This window comes from Lissotriton vulgaris, unplaced genomic scaffold, assembly GCF_964263255.1.
Source record: "Lissotriton vulgaris unplaced genomic scaffold, aLisVul1.2 SCAFFOLD_622, whole genome shotgun sequence".
Taxonomy (NCBI): Eukaryota; Metazoa; Chordata; class Amphibia; order Caudata; family Salamandridae; genus Lissotriton; species Lissotriton vulgaris.
Window position 1 is genome coordinate 282,501 of NW_028246711.1, and position 27,779 is coordinate 310,279.

The window sequence follows — 27,779 nt, forward strand, 5'->3', positions numbered from 1 at the left end:
TTTGACCATTTTTCATTAACCCCTCCCATGCTGGTGACGAACCCCAGCCGTCTCGCCCTGCGATGGGCGTGTGCTGATGACGGCTGGGGTTCGTCACGGCCCCGGCCTGTTCTTTTGTTTACCGCACAGCGGTAAAATCGCGGCAGCAGCGAAGGGGTTAAAATAAGGAGAAAATGAAGGCAATACAAATAAAATCAAACCCTTAAACAACAACCCCTCCACCCCCACACGCTGGCATCTTTTCCAGAGCAACACATCTCTTGGAACGCTACCATTGTACAACATAAGACCTCATCAACAAGGAACACTTATCCTACTCAAGGACCATGAATGAATCCCAAATCAAAGCGACACAGTGAAAAAATAATAATAAACAACTGAAAATTCAGGGGTCACCCTGGATCTCCGCTCCGATCTCCCTGGGGCGGCTCAAGTTCTAGGCCCCGATAATCAGCCCAGCACCTCCATATATAGTAATGCTTCCGGGGGCATCCCCTGGCCTCAAACACCGGGATCCCCAAGCCCATACAAAAGTCTAGACCATTTTTCATGCGGAAAGCGAGGGAGCAACCATTGCCTTCCAGGCCCTGGCTATGTCCCTTTTCGCCAGGGTAAAGCCTAGGAGCAGGAGATTACGCTTATAGATATTGCCTCCAATCCGTTCCATCACATGCTTCAGCGAACTGGGGAGCTCCCACCCCAGTACCTCAGAGAGACAGGTCAGGTCCCCTCTTCAAAACCTTGTCAATGCTGTACAGTGCCAAATGGTATGTAACAGGGTCCCATCCTCATGATTACAGCAAGGCAACCAAGCCCGCCCTCCAGAGCCTAGCCCTGGTATAATAAACTCTATGGAGGTACCTAAATTGAATGAGCCGTAAACTCGTTGCAATGGCGGCCCCTCGCGGAGATGCCAGAGCATCTGGCCAATCTTCCTCTTCCATCTGACCATCCTCGCCCTCCCAGGCCTCCCTTAAGCGCTGCAGTGAGGGGTAACAGTGTGTGACCAGGGACTGGTAAATTTTAGAGATCTTATGGTCATGAAGGTCCCCCATAAATACCTTGGCTTCTAAAGGGCTGACCTCCGGCAGGGACCCCAAACACTCCAGGCTGGGAGCGAAAGCATGCCTGAACTGTAAGTACTTGAAGAATTGAGTTTTCGGCATCTGGAAGTCCTTCTGAATGTTTTGGTAAGATTTTAAAATCGGACCCCGCATAATGTCACCCAAGGTACAAATCCCAATATTATTCCAGTCGCGGAACCCCTGTGCGGACACCAATTGTGGAAGGCCACCGTTATGCCAAAGTGAGGTCTCCAGAGTCAGTTTATTCCACCAACCCATAAATAGATAAGGGCATGGGAGACCAGGTCTTAACATCCGCACGTTCTCAGTCCCATACGGGTGCAAGATTATGATCCTATGCCGTGACAGGGGAGTCGAACAGATAGACCCCCAAATACTTCAGTCCCACATGGACCACCTGCACTGATGAAGCCCAGGAGCCGAGCATGCCCCAGTCTCCCAGGACCCACAGGGTGGACTTCCGAGGGTTCATATATAATCCAGAGGTTTCCCCGAAGATCTGCATTATACGCAGCAGCCGAGGGCCCGTCCTATCGAAGTTCGTGAGAAAGAATAACACATCATCAGCATACAAAGCTATGCGATCGAACGGTCCATACACCCACTCAAAGCCGGAGACCTGAGCATCCATCCTCACCCAAGCAGCGAGGGGTTCCATTGCTAAGGCAAATAAATAAGAGGATAGTGGACAGCCCTGTCTGGTGCCCCGCCCGATGGGAAATGTAGAGGAAACAGAGCCCGCAACCCGCACCAACGCTGTTAAGTCCGTGTACAGCAGGGTTAAATGACAAAAATCGGGGTCCAAGATTCAATTGTCGCAAAAGAGCGAATAAATAGACCCAGCTCAAAGAATCAAAGGTTCTATCCATATCTGCCAGCTAGAGCGCTGCCCGTACTCCCAATCCCTGAATCTTAGCTCCCGCAGCATGAGCCCGTCGAATATCGTGGTGGGTCGCCCGATGGGGCATAAACCCAGCCTGATCCGGATGTACGAGAGAGGCTATATATGGGATGGGATGATACGAGGCGTGGTGTTCAGGTGATCTGCCGGGCTTGTGAAAGACTACAACCTCCGCATGTCTCCAATCCTTGGGTAGTCTCCCCCGGTCCCTGGCCTCCTCCACTACCCTGCAATAGTGGGGCCCCAATTGTTGGAAATATTTTTTGAAAAATTCACTCAAGAAGCCATTTGGGCCCGGGGCCCTGCCGGGACACAGGTCCCCCAACGCCGCCCCCAATTCTTCCTCGGTGAGTGGGCATTCCAACTGCTCTCATACTGCATCTGAGAGCACTTTTGGCGGGAGGTCATCAAAGAAACGACCAATGACCTCTGCTGATAGGCATTCCGCAGGGGCGTACAGGGCAGCATAGTACTCAGCAAAGCTCCCAGCAGTAGCCAACGCATCAGCAAAGGGTAGCCCCTCCGGCCCCGTACTGCCCGGAAGAGCCTGGGGGCGAAGTGACCCCTGACATAGCCTATGCAACAGCTTTATCGCCTCATTGATAAATCCTGTTGCGGGTAGCCAGCCACGCCAGATGAGCCTCATCCAGGAGAATATGAGAGTATTCCTGTTGCGCTAGCAGCAGTTGGCGCCGAGCTGGTCTTCCTCCCTCCTCCCTACTACACGCCTCCAGCTCAAGGATAGCGGCCTCCAACCGTACCAGAGCCTCTCTTCGCGATTTATGGGATGCTACACAAAAAGATATATCCACCCCACGAATGGTGGGCTTCATAGCTTCCGATAGGGTAGCTGCCCCCCCGAACCAAGCTTATGTTGATCGTCAAGTATTGGTCTATAGCCACCTCCAACTGTTCCCTGTAATCCTCGTTTTGGAGATTCCAGGTCGAGAGATGCCACCGGAAGGGCCCACAGGTCCCACCGGCCCGTATAGTAAGGGCCACTGGTGAATGATCTGATAGCCCCCGTGGGAGAATGTCAGCTGCCACCACTCTGTAATCAAATGCTCTTAGAACAAATAAATAGTCCAGGCGGGAGAAGGAGTTGTGAACTGCCGAAAATAGGTGTATCCCTGCATTGTACCATGCAGCCTACGCCAGGGATCGACCCAATCGAGGCTCGTCCCTAGGGAATATAATTTGGTCGGATGTCGGACCTCCAGCTGACCCTTCGGCTTCCATCGATACCAGGCCATATCCAGCACATCGTTCCAGTCGTCACCAGTGAGGTAGATTTTGTTCCAGAGATCACACCTTTTGTTATTTGGTGTAAGTCTGTTCCGTAGTTTTGGAGATATTAAAGGAAAACTACATTTGTATATCTGAGCGGAGCCTAAGCACAGATCTCATGGTGAGATTCAATTGGCTGCCAGCACTTTGACCAGGAAGTGTAAGCAGCCATATGGGAGCCAATGTACATGATAGCACCCCATTGAAATGCATTGTAGTGAATGGCAGGGTTTGTGAGTCACAAAAGGAGAACGTATAAAGTGTGATAACAGATTTTAGTTGCAATCCCTGCACCCTCAGCGCCAGGAAACTTATGGTGTTAGTGCGCTCTATAAATTTCACCTAACATAACATAACATAACAATATAATTCCTTTGTTGAAGGTACTGTACCATACTAATTGCAGGGATTGTTGTGTGTTCTAAGGTGATTTTGCCATGTGAAAAAGCCTTCAGCTGGTATTTCATGAATAATGTTTGAGAAAAATCTATTTTCTCACGATTTTCCCATAGAGGTTGTGGAAGGTGCTCCAGAAGCTAAAATGAGAGCATGTTTTCTGTGCATTCACTCTGTCTTTCTCAGTCATATGAAAATGAAGTATAAAATCTCAGAAAATCATGTACTTCAAACAACAGCTGTTCTACTATTGTTCTAAAGAATAACTACAGCGCTAACACTTAATTAAGACAAAGGTATGGCCACCTGAAGCCATGTTGATTAAATCAGCCATGTTGATTGAATCAGCCATGTTGATTGAATGTTTCAAGTTTTACCAGATTGATTCAATTTAGAAAGGAACAAAATGAGGGGGTTCAGTTTGTCATAGAATTTATGGTTAGTGCTGTAGAAAAGATTAGGACACATTTTAAGTGAGGGCTCAAATATCTTCCTCTTCTATTTAATTAAAACATTTTGACATGCAGACAAACATGCACTTTCAACACCAGCAGCAGGCAGCCAGTTAACTCCCTGGTGATGCTTCACTACAGTGTTCTAATGAGCAACTAGAGCGCTAACATTCTGAATTTATGCCAAAAGTGTGGAACATCTTAATGCCATCTTGGTGGAATTCAAGTGGAAAACTGAAAGCATTTTCTACTGAGGATATTGCGGTAACTACGGAGCTTTGTAACCAATAACTCTCCCAAGATAACCACAAGAGAAAAAAGAGCCGAATATTGTACAAATGTCACCCAAATGTAGCCCAAGTATAGCCCAATGACAGAAGTGTGCAAAACACTCAATTGTTTTGCTTTTTATAGACCACAGACTTGACCTGAAGGAATTGAAGTGCTTTACAAGAGCATCAGTTACATTACATAAGGACACAATCATTTTGGTTTTAGGCATTGGGAGATTAAGTGATTTGCCTATCACAGGATGTCGAGCTGATGCCCAAATCCAACCTGGTTCTCCAGTTGCAAAGTCTGCAGCTCTGGCCGTAACGCCAAATCCTTTCCCTTAAGTGTAACATATAATTAAGTGATCAACTGGAACAAAGATGGCAAATTATTTAACAGTGCTTTATCACTATTTGAGAACTCAGAAAAGATGTCCTCATTTTAGTTGTTCAGAGTTCGAACCATAATTTCTTTTTTTTTATTTCTTTTTTATTGAAAGTTCATAGCAATACAATATACACTAGACATGACAATATATATAAATATATAAATAAATATACATGATATATAGGCAAGAGCAATTGATGTAGCTAAAAGACATTATATAAAACAGAACAAAGATTGAGAGAGTAGTGATCATCAGGAGCCTGAAGAGCATTGTGAGGACCCACACCTCAACGACCTCCATGTAGCCACTGGTGCCCAAATCCGTAGCCCCATTTCTCTAGATTTGACTCCCTTTAATGCATACAGTTCTGACTCGATGTTATGGATCCCTAGCATCCTACAGATCCACATTTGGAAGGTTGGGGCCTCTACATCCTTCCAAGCAGCAGCAATTAATATTCTAAAAACAGCAACTGATATAAAAAAAAGCGCCTCCATCTCTGTACTTAGACCCAGTTTAGCATCAGAGCCTATTATTAGAAGTGTTTGGGATAGGTCTATTCTGACATCTAGCAGCCCCTCTAAAAACGCTTCAATCTCCTTTTTGATGGGCCCTAGTTTTTCACAGCTACAAAACATGTGCATGACGTCAGCTGGCCCATTCCCACACCTAGGGCAGTTATCAGCCCTCTTACCCCACTCGAATAATTTCACCGGTGTGTAGTATAGATTAAAAAGGGTCTTAAAGTGCTGCGCTCTTAGGTTTGAGGATCGCAGGAACCTTTTGTCCATTAAAATGGCTCTATCCAAGTCAATATCTGGATCCCCCAATTTTGAGGCCCAAGCTGTCTCTGTCTTAACCATGTCATCGGGGAGCCCTTCCAAAAATATCCTGTATATTTCCCTGATTCTACAACCACCCCCCTTCATGTAATCCAGTAATGCGCATCCTTGGGACACATTTATACAGGGTCTTTTTGATTTTATTGTATTTACCAGCTGTATATACTTAAACTCTTGACACCCTTGTAGTGAATACCGTGACCTCAAAAGTTCGAGGGGCCTACATACATCCTTTACGTTTACTTGACCCAGTGTAGCGATTCCCTGTCTTTCCCAGTGTCTCCAAGGGCCATCGCTGCTCAAATGCGGGAATAGTCCTGAATTCCAGAGTAAAGTGTGTTGATTGTACCTTGGAATACCCTGATTTTTCTGTACAGATGACCATAGCCCCCAGATGTCTTCCAATATTTTATAACCTGGTGCCTTAAAATATCGTTTGTCGACTTTCCTCAGCAGTACCCCATATACTGCACTCCCAAGGGGCAGCTGGAAAATAGAGGGGATATCTCCCTGGCTGTACATGGAGTCCTCTGGAAAAAAAGAGTATAGCCATTTCTGTGAGAAGACAAGACCAATTATAAAACCTAAGGTTTGGTATTCCCAGCCCACCCCTTTCCTGGGGAAGAGACATGAATTTGCTTGATCTCCTCACCTTGCCGTATTGCCAGACGAAGTTCATGAAAATAGCTTCCATTTCCTTACTCAATGTATCATCTATTTTAAAGGGAATAGACCTAAATTTATATAAAATATTCGGGAACATCGTCATTTTAATAACAGTGGCCCTGCCTATGATTGATAAGTGGAGTGTATCTATTCTTTTTAGATCCTGTTCCATCGTTTTCAGTAGCGGTACAAAGTTATCTTTAATAATATCCCTTGGCTGGGCATTGATTATTATACCTAAATACACTACTGAATCTACGTATCCGTCGTCCTGTTTAACAATATTTCTAGAGCATAGTACCTGCGTCTTGGCCACATTTAAACGGTATCCAGATAGCCTCCCAAAGTCAATAGTGATACTGACTATTCCCCTCATGGCGCTGTCGGGATCCGTGGTGGTTATGGCTATGTCATCCGCATATGCGAGGACCTTAGTATGGAATCCATTAGTAACAACTGGCTTGATACTAATGCTATTCATTATGAGAGTTATTAAGGGGTCTATATATAGGGCGAAAAGAATGGGTGAGCACGGACACCCTTGTCTCGTGCCCCTCGATATATGAATCTGCCCAGAACTCTCACCCATAAGCTGGATACTCGCAGTAGGATTGAGATACATAGCCTGGATTGCCTGCCGGAATCTGGGACCAAAACCTCTTCCTTCCATCACTCTCCACAGAAAGCTCCACCTAACGCGGTCAAAAGCTTTTTCAGCATCGAGGAGGATCATTGCGACCCCCCCCCCCGGCAGCATGGATGTCAAACAGTGTAATGGCTCTTCTTATATGGTCAGTCGTACCTCTGCCCGGGACAAAACCATGCTGCCAGGGAGAAACCAAAGTCCCAATGATCCTCCCCAACCGCGTCGACATGATTTTTGCATATAATTTATTATCGCTATTTATTAACGATATTGGCCTATAAGAGCCGGGGCTTTCCTTAGGTTTGCCTTTTTTGTGGAATACCACAATATTGGTTTTAGTCCAAGATTCCGGAATAACTCCGGTATTCATGACCCCGTTAAATAGATCCAAAAGAAGAGGTGACGTTTCTTCCTTCAAGCATTTATAAACCTCCAAAGGTATGGCATCGGGCCCTGCTGCCTTGCCAGCTGCTAAATCTTGTAATGCCTCAGATAGTTCATCCATAGTAATACCCTGTTCCAAGACTTCCCTCTCATTGGAGGTGAGTTTGATACTCATTTCCGGCAAATTTATACTCAGGTCGTCAGATCCCGACTTTTCCTTGTATAAGTCTTGATAGAATCTCCTAAAGACATCGAGGATTTCAGTTGGTTTGTTGAAGGTTCGGACCCCTTCTTTAATTTCAGTGATGATGTTCTTAGATGTGGCCATAATTTCTATGGTAATAGTACCCTCTCATGGAGAAGGGTGCAAGTTGACCACGCTGGGCAGGCGAGAGGGGCAGTGGCAACACAACTGACCATGGAGTACAGGAGAAAGTGAGACAGGAGCAACAGACCAAACATGCAGTACAGGCAATAGAATTGGGCAGGAGGAGTGGGCAGGGACATCAAACTAAACGGAGGGCAGAGGTAGCACATCAGACAACGCAAGGCAAGAGGGAGTGGGTGGTGCATGGACTCGGACAACAGAGGGTAGGGAGGAAGTGGATGGGGCAGCAAGCGAACTGTTTAGGGCAGGCGGGAAGGACAGTGGCACAACAACAGCCACACACGGCTGTAATGAGGGAGCAGAGTCATGGACTTGGACAATGGATGGCAAGGAAGAGGGGACGGGACAGCTAGCTTGTGTGGGGGCAGCACAATGCCAGGCCATGCCCTGTGTTCAACCCCACGCCCCACTGTGCATTGCAATGGGCATCTTATTTAATGTTAAAAAAAAATGTAGAAATTCACTTAAAAAACCAAAGGTTACAGGGACGTTATAGTTAGGCTCAGATTTCACTCATACAAAACCAGTAAAATTCAGCGGTTATAGTTACCTAAGCTACCTATAACTTAGGCCCCCGAAATGCGCTGCTTACGACCTCACATATTACATCACTCATGACATGGTCAGTGACATCACTCGTGACATCTCAAATGACATCACTGATGCCATCATCCAGTGATTCTGAGTGTTTTTAAAAAGTTTTTGAGTGTTAAACATATACACTAAGGTACTACAATAGTTAAATTACTATACTCGTGCACTATTATGTGATACTATTTTAACATATATTATGTGAGTGGCTGTGTGACTGTGTGTATCAATGTGTAAGTGTCCGAGTGGCTGCATATGTGTCCGATTGGCTTTTTGAGACAATACACGTGTACGTGTGTGTGTGTATCTGTATGGGATTGGTGGTGTGACTGGCTGCATTGTTGAGTGAGTGGATGTGTGTGGCTGTATGTATGTGTAAATGAGTGGGTGTGGGACTGGCTTTGTGAGTGAGCAGGTGCAAGTGTATTGGTGAGTGAGTGGCTGTACGGATGAGTGGCTGTATAAGTATGTGAGTGGCTGTATGGGTGACTAAGTGGCTGGGTGAGTGGGTACATACGTGGCTGTATGGGTGAGTGACTGAGTGAGTGGGTGTTTGGTTAATTGACTGGTTTTGTGATTGGCTGTATTGGAGAATAAGTGTATGTGATTGGCTGGATGGAGGAGTATGTACACGTTGAGTGCTTGTATAGTTGGGTGAGTGGGAGTCTGTATGAGTGGGTGTGCGAGTGACTAATGGTGAGTGGGTGGGTGTCTGGGTGGCTATATGAGTGAGTGACTGGGAGTGTAAGTGGCTGTATGGGTGAGTGAGCAGCTGTTTGAGTGGGTGTTTGGTTAAGTGAGTTTGTGTGTCAATGGCAGTATTGGAGAGTGAGGTTCTGTGTGAACAGCTGTTTGGATGAGTGAGCAGATGTTGCAGTGCTTTTATGGATGTGTGAATGGATAAGTAAATGGTTGTGTGAGTGGTTGTATGGGTGGGTGAGTGAGTGGCTGTGTTGAGAGGATGTATGGGTGAGTGAGTGGCTGAGAGAATGGCTGTATAATTGAATAAGTGGGCATGCAATTAGCTGTATGGGTAAATGTGTGGCTGTATAGGTGAGTGACTGGTTGTACGAGTAGCTGTATGGGTGGGTGAGTGAGTGGGTGTGTGTATGAGTGGCTCTATGGATGAGTGAATGGTTGTGCAAGTACTTCTATGGGTCTGTGAATGGGTATGTGAGTGTGCGTGTATGGGAGGTTGTGTAGGAGAGTGAGAGTGTGAGTTGTTCTGTGGAGGATATCATCAGTGATGTCACTGACCATGACATAAGTGATGTAATGTGTGAGGTCATAAGCAGTGCACAGTGAGGGTATAAGTTATAGTTTGCTGAAATAACTATAACTGTTGAATGTCACTGGTTTTGTAAGAGTGAAATCTCAGCCTAACTATAATGTCCCTGTAACTGGTTTTTTTCAGTGACTATATTAAAAAAACTTGTTTCATTATTTTTATTTATTGCTGTTATTAATCCCTTCTTATAAATGCTTACCTACACTAACTTGGTGATGTAAAAATAAACTATATTGCGGCATTCGATGCAAGGAAGATGACAATATAATGGAGTCCTTATAATAGTGGGGTAATACTGGTGAGGTGATTTAGTGGAGTATACCCCCCAGCCTGTATCCAATACCAGAGTTTTTCCATCTAGAACACCACATCACTGAAGTCAACTAATCAACTTGAAGTCTTACCTTTTCCACCAGGTTCCGGTCAGTTTCCTGCACACTGGTGTCTGGAACCTGTTTGTCAGAATATCCAACAGGATACAGGGTGTCCCCCTGGCCACCACCCCGCTCTCCTCTTCCTCTGCAATGGAAAAAAGCATGTGCTCCAATGACACTCAAAATCTTCAAACCTGATGTTTCCTTCATAGTCACTGATCCCCACAGAAATTCATATTCAACAAGCATTGGCAAAGCCAATAGTTCTCACCTATGAAAGAGCTACTGGCTTTGCCAAAGTGTTTTAGCCATGTTGTACACAAGCATAGCTGCTGTTCAGCATGGCTAAAAGTTAGTGGTGTAAAGGAGAGTGGTGTGGCATGTTGTAGAGTGGCGTGGCATAAAGTGTTGTAGAGTTGTGTGACTTAGAGTGGAGTCGCATTGAGTGCTGTGGAAGGAGTAGAGTGTCAAAGAGTGGCGCAGACTGGCATCATGTCATAGTTGATTTGCGTAAAGTAATGTCGAGTTGCATAGAAGGAGCTGCGCAGATTGGAGCAGTGTCATAGAGCAGAGTAGGTGTCAGAGTTGAGTAGTGGAGTACAATGGAATAGCAGAGTAGAGTGTTGTAGAGTGACATGGAGAAGTGTGTCGTATAGTGGAGTGGCATAGAGTGTTGTAGAGTTGAGTGGCATAGAGTGTAGTAGACTGGCATAATGTGTCGTGAAATGGCATAAAGTGTTGTGGAGTGGAGTAGATTGTCATGGAATACAGTGGAAAAAAGTGGCATGCAGTGGAATAGAGAGAGTTGTGTATAGAGTCGCAAAGTAGAGTGTCGCAGACAGTAGTAGATTTAATGGAATACAGTGTCAGAGTGGAGTATTGTGGTGTCGTAGGGTGGAGCAGAGCAGTTTGTAGTGACTAAGAGTTCAGTGGTTTAGAGTAGAGTGTGGGGAGCAGAGTAGAGTGGTTGAGAGTAGAGTGGCACAAAGAGGAATGGCGCAGCATAAATTGCAGTGTTGTAGAGTGGAGTGGCCTAAAGTGCAGTGGCATAGAGTAGATTGTTTCAGAAAAGAGTGAAATGGAGTGGTACAGGATAGAGCAGAGGTGTAGAGTGGCATAGAGTTCAGTGGGGTAGAGTGCAGTGGTGCACAGTAGATTAGAGTGGCGTAGAGTGAAGTGTTGCAGACTAGAGTGGCGTAGAATGTAGAGGCATAGAGTGCATTGATGTAGTGGCGTAGAGTTGAGTGGTGCAGAATAGAGTGTCGTAGAGTGCAGTGGTTTGGCGTAGAGTACAGTGGCATAGAGTAGTGAGGAGAAGTGGCACAGAGTACAATGGTGCCCAGTAGAATAGAGTGACAAAGGGTTACAAAGTAATTTGCAGTGGCTTAGAGTGTTGTCGAGTATAATGGCGTAGTGTACATTGATGCAGAGTGCATTAGTTTTGAGTACAGTTGTGTAGAGTGCAATGGCATAGAGTGGAGTGGTGCAGCGTAGACTGCAGAGGTGTAGAGTGCAATGGTGTACAGCAGAGTGCTGAAGAGTGCAGTGTCAGAGTGGAGTTCGGCAGAGTAGAGTGGCATAGAGTGCAGTGATGTAGGTAGAGGGGTGAAGAGTGCATTTGCATAGAGGGGCATAGAGTGGTGTAGAGTGTAGTGGGATAGAGCAGTGGTGTAGAGTACAGTGGTGCAGAGTGGCATAGAGAGGTGTAGAGTGCATTCGTTTTGAGTAAAGAGTGGAGCGGAGCAGGGTAGATTGGATTGGTGCTTGGTAAATTGCAGTGGCGCTGAGTGGAATGGTGCAGGGTAGAGTGCAGTAGCAGAGTAGAGTGGCATAGAGTGTAGTGGTGTGCAGAGTATTGGCTTAGAGAGCAGTAGATTGGCATAGACTAGAATAGAGTGCAGAGTAGAGCTGTATGGAGTTTAGTGGTGGAGAGTGCAGTGAAGGAGTGGTGCAGTGTAGAGTGAAAAGGCATAGAATGGAGAGGTGCAGGGTAGAATGCATAAAGTAGAGTGATGCAGAGTAGAGTGGCATAGAGTGTAGTGGCATACAGTACATTGGCGTAGAGTGTAATAGAGAGGCGAAGATTAGAGTAGTGCAGAGTGCAGTGGCATACAGTGCAGTGCTACAGATTAGAGTGGTGGAGAGAGCAGTGTTGCACAGTAATATAGAATTAGGTGTAGTGGTGCAGGGGCGAGTAGAGTGGTGCAGGGTAGAGTGGAGTGAAAAAAGAACAACTGATGCATGGTCGAGTGGAGTGGCATAGAGTGCAGGGATACAGAGCAGATTAGGGTGTGCTAAGGTTGACGGTCAGAGTAGAATGCTGCAGAGTGGAATGACGTAGAGTGCAGCGACGCAAAGTGGAGTGATGCAGAGTAGAGTGGTGTAGAGTTTAGTGGCATACACTACATCGGCACAGAGTGCAGTGGAGTAGAGTGGTGCAGGTTAGTGTGCAGTGGTGCAGAGTACTTTTACATAGTATGCAGTTGAGCAGAGTGACGTAGAGTTTAGTGGTGGAGAGCGCAGCTTTGCGGAGTAGTGTCAGAGTTGATTGGTCTATAGTAGTGTGGCGTAGAGTGCAGTGGCATAGATATCAGGGGAGTACTGTGGTGCACAGTAGAAAAGAGTAGCGTAGAGTATTGCAGAGTAGATTGGTGTAGAGTCCAGTAGTTAGAGCAGAGTGGCATAGAGTGCAGTGGTGTAATGTAGAGAGGAGCAGAGTACAGTGGCATGGAGTCGTTCAGCGTAGATTGCAGTGCTGTAGTGCAATAGCATAGAGTGGGGTGGGGTAGAGTAGATTGCTACAGAGTACAGTGAAATTATTGTTTCAGAGTAGAGTGAAATGGAATAGAGTGGAGTGCTATAGAGTAGAATTGTGCAGGGTAGAGTAAGAAGCTAAGTGCAGTGGTGTAGAGTAGAGTGGTGCAAAGTAGATAAGAGAGGATTGGCGTAGAGTGCCCTAGCATAGAGTGGAATGTTACAGAGCAGAATGCATTGGTGTTGAGTGCATGGCATAGAGTGGAGTCTTGCAGAGTGGGGTGGTGCCAGAGTAGAGTGGTGCCAGCGTAGAGTGGTTTAGAGTGGTGTAAAGTGCAGCAGTGAAGAGTGCAGTGGTGCAGAGTAGAATGGCATAGAATGCATTGGTGTCGAGTAGAGTGCTGCAGAGTAGAGTAGAGAGGCTTAGAGTGAAGATATGTGGAGGAGAGTGCAGTGCCGTGGAATGGAATGGCGTTAAGTGAAGAATGCATGGTATGGTAGTGCACTGCGTTTACAGACTACACATCTGCAGTTGAAACGACCATGATCTGCACAAATGTACAGTTTCACTGATAACGGTATACAGTGCACAAACGATAATGTGTGGAAATGTCATCACCTAGTGTATTGATTTGTTTTGACTGTATTAAAATATTGTTTTCCACCACACTTCAGAATTACCCAAAAATGTGCTTCATTTGGGCTATCCTAATTCTAATATATTCTGAAATATCTGCACAGGTCATTTACAGACATTACAATTTTTTAATGTGCTAGGAAAAAAAATTAACATCCTCCAGACTTCCTCCAGCACACCCCCAGTGGCCAGCATGATTGTCACATAAATCTTATCACTCTGAAGTCCGAGAAAGAAAAGTAAACACCAAGTTCCCTCCTCAGAAAGAGCCTGACATTTGACTTCTGTCTTTGAACGCACAGCACATATGACAAGATGAGAACAAGATTTGAAGGCCTGTTTGCAGAAATCGAGTATTTAGAAGGGTGCAGTAAACAAGGGATGGTCCACGGGAGGGACAAACTCAAACTGGACAACCTAAAAAACAAGCATTTACAATGCAACGGTCTCGCTTTTGGAAAAGTTAGAGCTATTGGCATTGTAAATGACAACATTTTTATTTATATGTTGGTCTTGAAAACAGATCAATAAATGGCATTGTCATTTACAATGCCAATAGCTTAATCTCTCGCAAAAGCGAGACCTATTACATTTGCACCCACACACACAGAGCCACACACACACACAGAGCCACACACACACAAACAGAGCCACACACACACACACAAACAGAGCCACACACACACACAAACAGAGCCACACACACACACAGCCACACAAACAGAGCCACACACACACAGCCACACACACACAGAGCCACACACACACAGAGCCACACACACACAGAGCCACACACACACAGAGCCACACACACACATAGAGCCACACGCATATAGAGCCACACGCATATAGAGCCACACGCATATAGAGCCACACGCACACATAGAGCCACACACACACACACAGACAGAGCCACACACACACACAGACAGAGCCACACACAGAGCCACACACACACAGAGCCACACACACAGCCTTCTGAAATCTTTTTTTGTTAAGGTGCAATGTTATAATAACATGACAAAGGGCTATTCATCGTGCCTTGCTTTTTGATTTGCAAGACATTGCCCTCCCACTGGCATGGCATTCCGTCTCTGATCAAGCATTCCCCCTCTTGCCCTCTCCACTGTCGGGCACATTCAACACTGTCGGAGCATTCCACAGATGACACTGCTCCCTCCACTGCCAAGGTAATCTCCCCCCTGCAGGGCACTGCTGACACTGAGGGGCATTCTCCCACTTATAGCACACTGCCCTCCCACTGGCATGGCATTCTCCCACTTGCAGGGCACTGCTGACACTGAGGGCATTCTCCAACTTGTAGCACACTGCCCTCCCCACTGGCATGGCATTCTCCCCCCCTGCTGACACTGAGGGGCATTCTCCTACTTGTAGCTGTCTGTCCTCCCCACTGACAAGTCAGTCTCCCCGCTGCAGGACACTGATGGCCATTATCACACTTGTAGCACACTCCCTCCCCAGTGGCATACCATTCCCTCACTGACCAGGCATTCTCCCACTGCCCTCTCCACTGACAGGGCACTTTCATGAGTGTTGCAGCATTCCACTGATGACGCAGCCCTCCCTCCCCTCTGACCGCTCAGTCTCCCTCTTGCAGGGCATTGCTGACACCGACGCTCACTCTCCGACTTTCAGGACACTGCCCCCCCCACAAACTCTCCCCCTTGCAGGACAGCGCTCCTGGGGAGCCATCCTAGCAGCCAGCGCTCCCTCGGTGACAGCAGCAGCAGCACCCCCTCCCCCCATCAGACAGGTGCGCCCTGGGGGTTCTCGCGCGCACCGCTCTCGCCGCTAGAGTTGCTGGTCCCGCGCTGCTGTTCTGGGATGACGCCTCAGCAGGCGCGGCACGCGCTGGGGGCACGTGCTTACGCTCCCTTCGCACGAGACGGAGGGGGTAAACTGGGAGGGTAGTGCTAGCAACATCGTCGAGGGACCAAATAATTGCTGCAAAGGCCAAGGCTAGCGCAATGTTGGGTTCCTCTTGTGGTAGTACGCCTGCTCTTAGTGAGCTCCCTGTGTAAAAGGCACATGGAGGGGAACTACACTCTTGCTGAAACTACTGATCCTCTTTCCAGGAAGGTTGTGTATCCTCCCCCTTACCCCTCCTCAACACACAGTCCTCAATGTTGCGTGGGTGGGTACAACAAAGACGATTGAAGATAGTGAGAAAGAGGTTTATGACGGAGTCAGATCAATTTGTACGCCACTATTGAGAGTACATTGAGAGGACGGAGATCACAACAAAGAAAAGAATACGGTATCTACCTGCGCTGCAGTCTGCGACCCCCCCTGCCAGACCCACTGCCCAGGGCCCTCTCACCTGTCCGGTATCAGTCTCCAGACTAAGCTTGCCGGTAAAGTTCTCTCGGTCTAACGGGATCTCTGAAGCCTGCACCCTGTTGTCTCCACCCCCCTCTGGTATTAGGGTTGCTCTTGTTTTCTCATCCGCACAGGCCGTGCGCTCGGACACGTTGCTATTGAGGAGACTGTTGAAATTAGAGAAATTGATGTACATAAACAGCGTTCATTTCCCCTCTTTCCCGCTCCTCTCCCTGCAAGCACCATGAATACCGTAAAATATTGACCGCATCACTCTGCCAGTAAGAGCCCGTACCCATATGCACATGACAGTCATTTTAGGCACCCTGGCCTTTTTTCCTGCTCATTAGAAACACCGGCTTCCCTTCTGCGCGTATCTGAACCCCCCTCCCCCTCTCACATGCATGGATTATGAAACCCTCTCCCTCTGCGCGACCCTGCCCTGAAAGGCAACCCTCCTGCTTGACCCACGCAAACCCCCCCATTCCCTCCTGAAGAGGCATCCTTTGCCTTAGCTGACATAGCCCTCCCCAGCTGCACCTGACTGCCCCCGCTCTCTCACACATAAGTCATAAGATCTCTCTCTCTCTCTCTGTGCGACTCTGTCCCTATGTCCACCCTGGTTCCCCCTCCCCTCTCCCTCACACGGGCAAGTCATAAACCTTCTTCTTCTACAAAACCCTGTCCTTGGGAGTCACGGCCGCGCCTGACCAGCACCTCCTTTCCTTTTATGAATAACCCATCTGTTAGTAAACCCTCCCTCCGCGATTGACTGTCCACACATGTCTGAGGTCATCGCCTAAGCCAGGAGATACTGTTTACTGCTTATTGTATGGAATCACTCCTCTTCAAAGGACCCACTATTGATCCTGGGCACCCCACCCCCTGGGCTATGATCAGGCGCACACATCCTAAAAGTTGGCGGAACACTCAGCTGCGTGATTACCCTCCCCTCTTATCAGCAGGTCAAGGGTCCCTATTGTGAACATATGTGGGGTAGGATTGACACGAGGATCATGAGGATGTCCTTTCCGTGTTTCACAATGTCATGATTGTAATGCTAAGTGTTCTGTAAAGTATAAAAGACGACGTTGCAGCTCACTTGTTAGAGCACCTCCCGAAAGACACTGTTTCGTGTCCGAAATGACAGGCTCTCCTCATGAGAAATAAATCCTGTTCTTGTGACTCCTGCTTCCAGCGCCCGTCTCTTTATTTTGGTAACTATTCAGAATGGGAACTAAGAGGCGACTTGCGCCAGCCATCCGGGCATCGATACTAGTATGGACTCACTTTCCACAATTGGCGTCCCAACGCGGGGTCCATCAGTGACACGAGGTCCAGTAAGAGAGATCCAGACGATGAGGTGAATATCTAAATGATCGGAGTATACCTGCCTTGAGAGGGCCCTCGTCCGGCTGCCGATTGAATGAACTTCACCGATTCTGAACGGACCTCTCTCGAGTGACCTACTGTCCTGACTAGAAGCCCACAGGAATGCTGCGTAGAGTAAGAGAACGATCGGGCGCTGGAAGGGGAAGACGAAGAACTATCCGCATGGTCCGGTCCGGGTAAGATTAAGTAGGGTGTTTTTACGCCTGATTGGTAGGGTGGTTCTATCCACCTGATTGATTGATTGATTGTATTGGAATCGGTATTTGTATACTGATATTGTTGTTATTGGTTCATTTAGCTTTGGATGCTACTTGAAATATTGGTTCTCTTCTTGAGAACGAGACATTCTCTGTTTACAAACGGCGGTGAATAGGAACGTTCGCCCCTCTTTGCAGATAGAGAAGGGTAGGTAATGCAGACTTTTGTCCCCGTTGTAATCCGTCATGCCTACTTTTCTCCCCACTGATTGTTTGGAATCGATTAATAATCGATTGTTGCTCTTTGAGATCTTCCCTGTCTACAAACAGAGACGAATAGAAATATTCTGTCTTCCTTTATGGATAGCGAAGGGCAGGTAATGCAGACGTTTGTCCCCGTTGTAATCCGTCATGCCTGTTTTTCTCCCCACTGATTGATTGGTTGCCTGGACATTGTTGTTCCAAGAATTGTTTCGTTTGAGGTATTTTCTATTTGCAAACAACGTGGAATAGAAATATTCTGTCTAGTCTTTGCAAGTAGTAAAGGGTAGGTTATGCCCCTTTGTGAATTCGTCAGTCCTACCCACTCCCCACTGATTGTTTATTTGGGGGGTAGCTCGCATGGTCCGTCCAGGAGGCTACCCTTATGGAGGACATATGCTCCCCACTCATGGGCCATTTAGTGGAAGTAGACCATCTGGTCCGTCCAGGAGGCTACCCTAGTAAGTGGAAGTACATTGTTTGGTCTGTCCAGGATGATACCCTAATGAAGGAATATATGTTCCCCTTTTGATCGATAATCTCGTTCCACCCCGGACCATTTATTGGAGGTAACTCGTCTGGTCCGTCCAGGAGTACCCCTAATGAAAAGGACACATAAAAATATGAAGTGATCACCGTACCCTATTAACAAAGAAACTTTAGCTCGAAACACGCTAAGGAAAAGAAGAATACAAAAAAATAAAAAGAAATCAGGCTAAGTCAGTAACCCCCTGATGAGCTTTTGACTTCACTAAAAATAAGAAACATTAGAAACAGTTCGTAATAAGAAATATAAAATGGCGGAAGGATTTGACAGCAAGACAGCCACGAGGTAGCTAGGTTCCGCTGCCTACTCCTGCTCCAAACATGTCTGCCTCATTGCCCACCACGCCCAAATAACGGTCACATGAAATAGATACAAATCAATAGGTACCTACCCCCATTCCGGAAACTCCCGAAGTGCAACATGTCCGCGGTTACGCCCATCCGGAAGGCGAGGCCTCGAGGCATGCGGGGCTCGCCTGGCCGCAGTCGAAAGGGGAGGCTGTGGGGCGGACGGCCCAGAAAACCGTGATGGCCTCTCCTTCTCTCCTCTCCTGCTGCCCTGCAGGCCACGGGGGGGGGGGGGCTGTCTTGCCTCAGCCACCGACCACCCCCCCCTCTCTCTCTCTCTCGCCTGATCCGGCCCGCAAAGAAGGCCGAAGCCAAGACGAGGACGGCGGCGCTTACAGGTAGTCCCGCCACATGTCGACGCCTGGACAATTGCAGGTAGTCCCGCCACATGTCGACACCTGGACAATCGCAAGTAGTCCCGCCACATGTCAACCCCTGGAGAGTTTCAGGTAGTCCCGCCACATGTCAAAAAGGGGGGGGGGGGGCTGTCTTGCCTCAGCCACCGACCCCCCCCCCCCATATTCAATAGCCGGCACGGCCAATATCGAAGCGGCGGAGCCGAGGATCGGCGCGGGGTCGCTGGAAGGGGGAGGTGGCGCGAACGAGCCTCCCCCACCTCCCTCCAGGTGGAGGCTTCCAGCGACACCCCAACGCTCTTGCTTAAAGAGGGTCCACATCGAAAAGCGGTCTTTTGCCCGGGACGGGCACACGCCCCATGCCTTCTCTCCTCAACTTTGAAGATTCTATGAGAGCCGGGGGGCCCCCCGACCCCTCTGCATGGGCGCCCCCGTCCCCCTCACTGGGACCCGCGACATCGACGCACTCCTGCCGGCGCCAGCCTCAGTTTGGAAATGGCTAAAAACACAGCCAAGGTACAGACTTGTTCAGTTCCGGTGGAACACCAGAATGACCCGGTAGGAAAATTGTTGCCGCCCTCCCCACTCTTTGACTGATGGTCCAAATTGTTAGACTGTTACCACATTGCGAAAAACTTTTTGAACTGCCAACGGAAGGTTCTGGTTCCAACCATGAGTCATTGGAGACATTCTGACTATACTGGAACCTGCCTGACCTCGCCCAAAATGGCGCCGATACACAAAACGAAACTTTCGAACTCTCTGTTCACCCGGATTGCTCGAATATTGATGCTCTGAGATATGTATGCATTTTTGGACAATGAAAGTCGATAAGATGGATAGTGATTATGTGCTTAGAGAAGAAAGCAATACAGATATTGATCATGTGTTTGGACAATGAACTGATTTAGGGTGGGTACTAATTATGATTGGGAACAATGAATTGGTATAATTTAGGCACTGAATGAGCATTTGGATAATGAATTAATGAATTAATTGAAAAACTGAATTCCTGATATGCATCATGCTTGCTCTGTAGGAAAGTTCGATACGATTTTATTGCACTGCCGCACTTTATGCAATGAACTGCCACCAACTTCGTTCTTCTTATGTACAGTTCCAACCTGCTCCGTGGCCGGTCCACTGGGTTGTAGGCCTGTATTTATACACCAGCACTTTCTATTAAAAGTATTTTGAAAAAGAAAGCATAGTTGTAGCGGTTGCATTAATGAGTTTTGAATGTATTACTACTGTGAGCAACGAGAAAGTATGATGAAGGCTGAAGGTTAAAAAGGACCCGATATTTAGCAGCTACATTATGTGTCGCAGGCAGCCGGAAAGGTGTTTTAGACGCTTTAAAACGACACCACAGAAATACCACCTGACCGCCACCCTTGCACACAACCAAAAAGGGGTCGCGACCAAGTAACTCGTGTAGATACGCAGATCGTCAATGATTATCTATCTGACATTACTGGTCCCTCTGGGCTTAAACGCCGAGATGGTAAAGAAATGCACTATGTGGAGATAGGTCAAGTATGTGGTAGGTAAAAGCATTTTCGGATTACTGCATGCTGATGTGGTTTGAATGCTGCCCCCCCACCCCCTTCTTTCTCCTCCCTTCTGCAGGTCGCGTTGGAACATCGGCTGAAGTATGGGAGAACGATGATCGAAGCACCGACGAAAAAGGGAAGGAGGGAATATGAGCATAGTCCTTATGACGATAAGTTTTTAAAAGACGTAGACTTAAACATGACTGTTCCTCCTTAGAACATAGCGACTGGGAGGATGGACTGACATAGAGACTTGACGGGTACTGTATGACGAAAATTGACTCGAAATAACACGTTAGAGAATGTAACTAGACGTTTGACTAGGTAGGGAAAGGACAAAAGAAAAGTGCACGGGTAAGGGTTACCAAGACTGCACCCGTCTGGGAAGTTAGAAATGTTGCTGATGTTCAAAATGTACTGCCCCCTTCTCACACTCTTATAGATCTAGCCCAGCTGTCCGACTGTTCTCCCGATCAATACTTGCCGTTGCCTCAGCCTGAAGAACTTCCCACCAAAGGAAGAAACTGGAAAATGGTTTAAAATCCAACCATGGGTAAATAGCGCGACCAGGTTCATTTCTGATCGACTAACCGAGGTGTAAGTATTGGCAATTGAGAACGCTCGAAGAGATAACAAGCGAGAGGGAAAAGGAGGGAAAAGGAGGGAAAGGTAGAAAGAGCTAAGCACGTAGGTAAATAGGATAGTAAAAGATAAGTAGGATATAAAAAATATAGATCTTGTTGGCCAACTATTGTTTTCTGTTTTGTTGTAAATGTCTTATATATGTAATACAGGTACTGTGTTCCTTCGTCTGAGTTTGTGTGTGTGTGTACTGTAGGGGTTTATGTTCTTTCTTTGTTTGCGTCTCTCCGTTACCTGACCCCCTACTGTTCTGTGTTGTGAACGCACTAAATGACCTATTTTTGTACAAGTCTCTCCCTTTCTCTATCTCTCTCCCTCACTCTGTCTCTCTCTCTCTCTCTACATGTCATACGTGTACCAAATGGCTCGTTTAGATTGCGGACGACTCTCACTCTCTATGAGAGTCTCCCTATTTCCTCTTCCTTTTTATGGTAAAATCGTGCCTCGCTGGCACCAGTCTGATTGGATACTTATTGAACGTGAAGGCGTTCAGCGAAATTGACCGAAAACTAAAGTGATTGTATCTCGCCATATTACTACCTCTCCTTTCTGCAAAATGAATGAACTCGAATTGGCTGAGAAGGAAAGGACAGGTAAGACGACTAAGGTCCCCCAATCTGGCCTTTATAGGGGAACTGTATGTCAATGGCACCTTATTTTTCTGTTCATCAGAGACGAACGCCAACGTCCAGATTGACCCCCAATGCCCAGATTACCCCCCCCCCCCTTTTTTTGCACCCAAGCGCGAGCGCCCGAAGCATCCCCGCCCCATTTGATAGACCCCAGCTGCTGTCCCGGATATAAACATGATGACCATGAGTAACTGTCGTCCCTCGAGAAAACCCTGTTTTACGTGACTCTCGATGATAGCGCCCCCGCCCTGTTTGAAAAGATTAGCCAGCCTTGAAGGGAAACGTTAGACTGTTAAAGGCTCGGGTTTGAAAGGCAAGTCTACACTGGAAGCTCCAAAATGTTGAAATTGATGAAATGCGCAGTTGATGGGAATATTATTTCTATACATTTATGTCATGAATAGACGATGAATACACTTGGCATGAACACAGTAGGAATGTTGACATATGCACTGCTTGGTAATAGACCTCTGACCGTGACCGATGAGCGTATCTCCCAAGTGCGTAGGATTGAGGGAGGAATTCACCTGCATAAATGACTTCTTCTGTCAGTTCTCTAAAAGCTTGTTTTGTACCTATTCAAAGATTTGCGATCACCGGAGGAGAAGGGTCGGACGTGCCTGGCTGCAGATCTTGAGATACATGCGACCTCGACCAAAGGTGGAGCTGCAGAGCGACAAGATACGGGACAAGACAGCAATTTCAAACGTGGAAAATGAAAAATGACGGGCTGCCCTGAAGCCCTCCGTCTGCTAACCCACGTGTGCCTGGAGTCTCCGTCCCCCTTCTTTGGGCCCGATTGATGGGCCTGCCTGCTTGTTATCCTTTGCTCCCCTGGTCCCTTTTGTGTGTCCCAGGAACTCTGACCCAACTCCGCTCTCTCTCCTATCGACTATTTGAACCACACCCACCCTCTTTTCCATGTGACTTCACGCCAAAAGGAACGGCATTCAAGTGGAAACAGGGTGTTGCCACGGAAATATAGGTGCCGAGCATAAGGCACCACTAAAAAGATTGGTTAGGGAACAGGACTGTGGTCTAACAGCAGAGGACAGACCGCACCTTGCAACGCGAAAGGTTGAATACGAGCTGGACCTATAGCTCCACCGCCGGTGCTCAACAGCGCCGACGAGAGGATACGGACTAGAGCCTACCAGTGATGGCTCACTGCTAAAAAGACACTGTGGCGAAGAGATCCTGTGTATTGAACTGAATTCCGCCCTCAACTACTTGGTCGAAATGGTCATTGGTCGCATTTTTTTTTAAGTCAGATACATTTATGCTATGTAGTGCTTTTGAATGTTAGGAACTCGACAAATGCAATTTCCCATGTGCTGCCTTCTGCCCATCACATCAACTGTCCATGATTATATGCCAAATGTTAGTATTGACAAATGCTAATTCTTCAACCACGCCTGTTTATTTGTACCCCCATCAATTACAAAAAATGAACTCTGTCATGTAAAAAGGGGCGACTGTTGAAATTAGAGAAATTGATGTACATAAACAGCGTTCATTTCCCCTCTTTCCCGCTCCTGTCCCTGCAAGCACCATGAATACCGTAAAATATTGACCGCATCACTCTGCCAGTAAGAGCCCGTACCCATATGTACATGACAGTCATTTTAGGCACCCTGGCCTTTTTTCCTGCTCATTAGAAACACCGGCTTCCCTTCTGCGCGTACATGAACCCCCCTCACCCTCTCACATGCATGGATTATGAAACCCTCTCCCTCTGCGCGACCCTGCCCTGAAAGGCAACCCTCCTGCTTGACCCACGCAAACCCCCCCATTCCCTCCTGAAGAGGCATCCTTTGCCTTAGCTGACATAGCCCTCCCCAGCTGCACCTGACTGCCCCCGCTCTCTCACACATAAGTCATAAGATCTCTCTCTCTCTCTGTGCGACTCTGTCCCTATGTCCACCCTGGTTCCCCCTCCCCTCTCCCTCACACGGGCAAGTCATAAACCTTCTTCTTCTACAAAACCCTGTCCTTGGGAGTCACGGCCGCGCCTGACCAGCACCTCCTTTCCTTTTATGAATAACCCATCTGTTAGTAAACCCTCCCTCCGCGATTGACTGTCCACACATGTCTGAGGTCATCGCCTAAGCCAGGAGATACTGTTTACTGCTTATTGTATGGAATCACTCCTCTTCAAAGGACTCACTATTGATCCTGGGCACCCCACCCCCTGGGCTATGATCAGGCGCACACATCCTAAAAGTTGGCGGAACACTCAGCTGCGTGATTACCCTCCCCTCTTATCAGCAGGTCAAGGGTCCCTATTGTGAACATATGTGGGGTAGGATTGACACGAGGATCATGGGGATGTCCTTTCCGTGTTTCACAATGTCATGATTGTAATGCTAAGTGTTCTGTAAAGTATAAAAGACGACGTTGCAGCTCACTTGTTAGAGCACCTCCCGAAAGACACTGTGTTTCGTGTCCGAAATGACAGGCTCTCCTCATGAGAAATAAATCCTGTTCTTGTGACTCCTGCTTCCAGCGCCCGTCTCTTTATTTTGGTAACTATTCAGAATGGGAACTAAGAGGCGACTTGCGCCAGCCATCCGGGCATCGATACTAGTATGGACTCACTTTCCACAAGACGCGAGGTTGCGCAACGGCTGTTGAGAAGGAGAAAGCGCACGGCCCGACTCAAGAATGGATGAGGAAACAGAATAACACGATGACTGCTTGCACGCATAAAACGTAGAGTATCAAGTACCTCAGTGTACGTGTTATATGCGAGGGGCCTTGGAGAAACCTCCCACGCCGCTGGAGTTTGATAGGTTGCAACCAATAAGGGAAAAGCCAAACGATCTGGTCTTCTCGCCTACGGTAAACATGCATCCATGATAAACGTCTGTAAGTCGTTTGTTTGATGCTCGTATGGTTGCAAGCAATACAAAAATGTTTAAATGAAACGATTACATTTATGGAGATTTATATATATTTCATATTTGTGAGAAATGTATATGCACCACTGGGGAAGGACATCTCATCTTTGTTCATGATGAGCATTAAGCCGTGCATATAGTTTCCACGCCGGCCTGCCTCAGGCATTTCTCCGAAGCCTGGCCTATGTGTGTTTTATGGGCGGGAGGAGCTATACCCACAGCCCTAGCCCCGTCCTTTTCAGACTGGGGGGCGTGTTTTTGACTGAGAACGTCACTAGAGAGAAAGAAAAACACGCCCACCCAATCCGAAAAAGACGGGTCTTAGATCGTCACTGGGACCTCTTCTCCAATGGCTGGCCAGCGTGTAGGAGGCCAGCCAATGGAGAAGAGGGGCAGGGTTTACCCTTGCTACTAAGAAACATAAAATCTTGCCAACATGACTGCGCATGTGCGCAGCCTACGCTAGCCGAGACCTAAAAATAAAGCCAGCAAATAGAAAACAAGTAAATATGTGTTACAAACCACAAAGCCAATGGCAAGCAATGGGTAGAATACATTCCCAGGGAAGATTTCCAAATGTCCACAAGATGTCTTTAGCAAACCAGACAGCAGTGCTGTCAGTAAGGTTTTGACCTAAAAATCCGGGTTTGAAGGGGGGCGTGGCTTCGAGGGCGAAGATGGCGGTCGCAGCTTGCTAGAGCTCCCGCCAGCCCGACCTTCATCCGACTACTTATCCTGGCCCCCGGACCCGTATCCCAGCCTATCCTCGCTGCGGAGGTGGCGGCAGGCGGGGGATGCCCTCCGTTGCGGACGTTTGGACCCCCGGACCCTCAGGGACGGAGATAGCGGAAGTAACGATCCGGGGCCTGGTACCAGCGTGGACAGCCGGGACCTCGATTTTGGGCTGGGAGCTCCCGGAGCTGACAAGCTGTGGCGGCGGGAGGGCCCGCGCTCTAGGGTCCGGACCAGCAGCGGAGGAGCGAGTGAGAGCACGGATGAGCCCCACAGTAAGGAAGTGCATGCTGACGCCGCGCGAACACCTGTGGAGGGCTGCGGCCTGAGCTCAGGCCAAGAAGCCGGGGCCTCGAGTTTGGCTGTCCCCAGCTGCCGGCGGTGGGGAGTGTCGGTGATCCAGGCGGACTTGCAGCAGGACGGACGGCGCTGTGGCCCGGGGCGAGATCCTGCTCGCTCTCAGGGTCCTGGACCTGGTGTGAGCGTGCTTGCCTGGACTTCTGGCCGGTGGACCCCCAGCGATCCCCCCGGAGACGGTGCCTGCGACTTGGCGCGCCCGTGAACTGTGATGGCAGAGGCGAGGTGAGCACGCTCAGCGTCTCTAGGGGCCCCAGGTGCATGGCAGGGAAGCGGAGGAGCAAAGTCCCACTGAGGGGTACCGGCAGACCGCCCCGGAGCATTGGATAGAGGGGTAGAAGACCCCCGAAGGCCAGAGACGAGTGCTTGGGAAGGGGATGGTCGGCGACTGGAACCGCATGAGCAGGGCGGCATAGCCGGATGGGTACCTTGCCACATGTCCAGATACACAATTGAAGCAGAGTGAAGGCCTAAGGCGCCCCTGGCATTGGTGGAGAACCGCGTAGCGGACCCGTATACCTTGGGGCAGAAGAGCCTGTGGAGAGAAGTAGCCTTGATAGATCCTGGTTGTGCAGCTGCTCGACCCGAGGAACCCTGCTGTCCACTTGTGGGAGGCTGCCCCCCCTATACAACCCAGACATGACCAGAGGCGGAGGAGGAAGTGGGCCCGCCAAACAGGGGCCCATCGACAAATTTACCGGACCTAGCGGGGGACCCGGGGCATCAGGAGGTGGCCAGGGCGCAGGACCTGATAATGCGGCGCTGATGGCGGCGATCACCCAATCTAGGGACATGTTGGATGCTAAAATAGGAGCGGTGGGGGCTGACGTAACCTTGCTGTGACAAGATCTTCGTAACGCGGTGGCCCGCATCACGGAGACGGAATCTAGAATCTCTGTAGTGGAAGGCGATATGGGGACATTAAAGCAGAAGGTGGCTGCGATGGAAAGGATTCAAAAGGACCTTGCGCTCCGGGTGGAGGATGCAGAAGGGCGGGCGCGCAGGAATAACCTTCGCTTTGTGGGCTTTCCGGAGGGCTGCGAGAAAGGGTCCATGGAACGATTTTTGACTCAATGGCTGGAGAGATGGCTCCCCCCGGATGCCCTGTCACAATGCTTTGTGAGAGCGCGCTCACAGAGCCCTGATGCAGAAACCGCCCGCTGGGGAACGACCTCGGCCGGTGATAGCTAGAATACTGAACTTCCACGACAGGGACGCCATCCTACGGGAAGCGAGGGCTAAGGATTCACTCATGTTTGAAAATCATAAGATCGTGATTTTTCCAGACTATACTAAACTGGTGTCTATCCGACAGGCTAGGCCATTCTAGGGAGCACAAACGCAACCACACTGAGTTGTTGAAGAAAGCCCTCACTCACCACCTGGTGAGGACATGCTTCATCATTGGGCTCCACCAAAGAGACCTAGTGTCTCTTTGGTGTGCTGCAACGCCAGGATTACTGCGGAGCTGGATCGTGAGATAAGGGCGTGTTGAATGTAATTGGGATTTAGTGAGTGTTGGGGGTATTAAAATAGTCAGTAGTGTATCAAAAAACTTTATTAAGTGACCACTAAAGACTCAGGAATTAAAATATGTGAGGAAAGAGTCCACTTTAATTGAGTGGGGGTTCCTAAGAGTGAGTCGACATGTTTCTTGCCATCGAAACGGTGTCAATTTACCCGGCAATTCATCAGGACTGTGTGTGGTAAAACCCTGGCGGTATGGGCACGCTAAGGCCCACCCTTACCTAGGGGCGTGAGAGTGAAAAATAAGAAATTAAGTGAAAAAGTGCAAAAAATTAGGAATTAATAAAATATTCCTAATTACTCCTGGTTTAGGAGGCTTCTACTTATCGTTTCTGCACCTGAAAATAAAAGACAGAGACAAACAAGTAGGACGAAACAAACAGTTAGTATTTTAACCTGGTTGTTGTATACTGTAAAATATGTGCTCCATACGTGATAGTCGTACTGGCCATGGTTGAATAGCGCTATGTTTAACACCACCTCTTAGCCCTGGGTTCAGATGAACTAGGAAAAGTGCGGTGTGCTATTCGTGACAAGGGTCAGTTGTGACTATGGGTTAAAAAGGTGAGAATCTTTATAGAAGATTCTCAGCTAAGCGATCAAAGTAAATGTTATAGTTGGATCGCTATAAAATTAAAAATGTC

General features: G+C 48.1%; 1 protein-coding gene across 2 annotated transcripts in view; it reads right to left on the minus strand.

The window, feature by feature from the left end:
* LOC147665774 (ER membrane protein complex subunit 4-like) overlaps positions 1-27,779 on the minus strand; it is a 162,898-nt gene that overhangs the window by 59,071 nt on the left and 76,048 nt on the right. For both annotated transcript variants that reach the window (XM_086949491.1, XM_086949492.1), the window contains exon 3: positions 9,992-10,106. In XM_086949491.1, the coding sequence (XP_086805617.1) occupies positions 9,992-10,106 (115 nt within the window). The remainder of the gene's footprint in view (positions 1-9,991; positions 10,107-27,779) is intronic.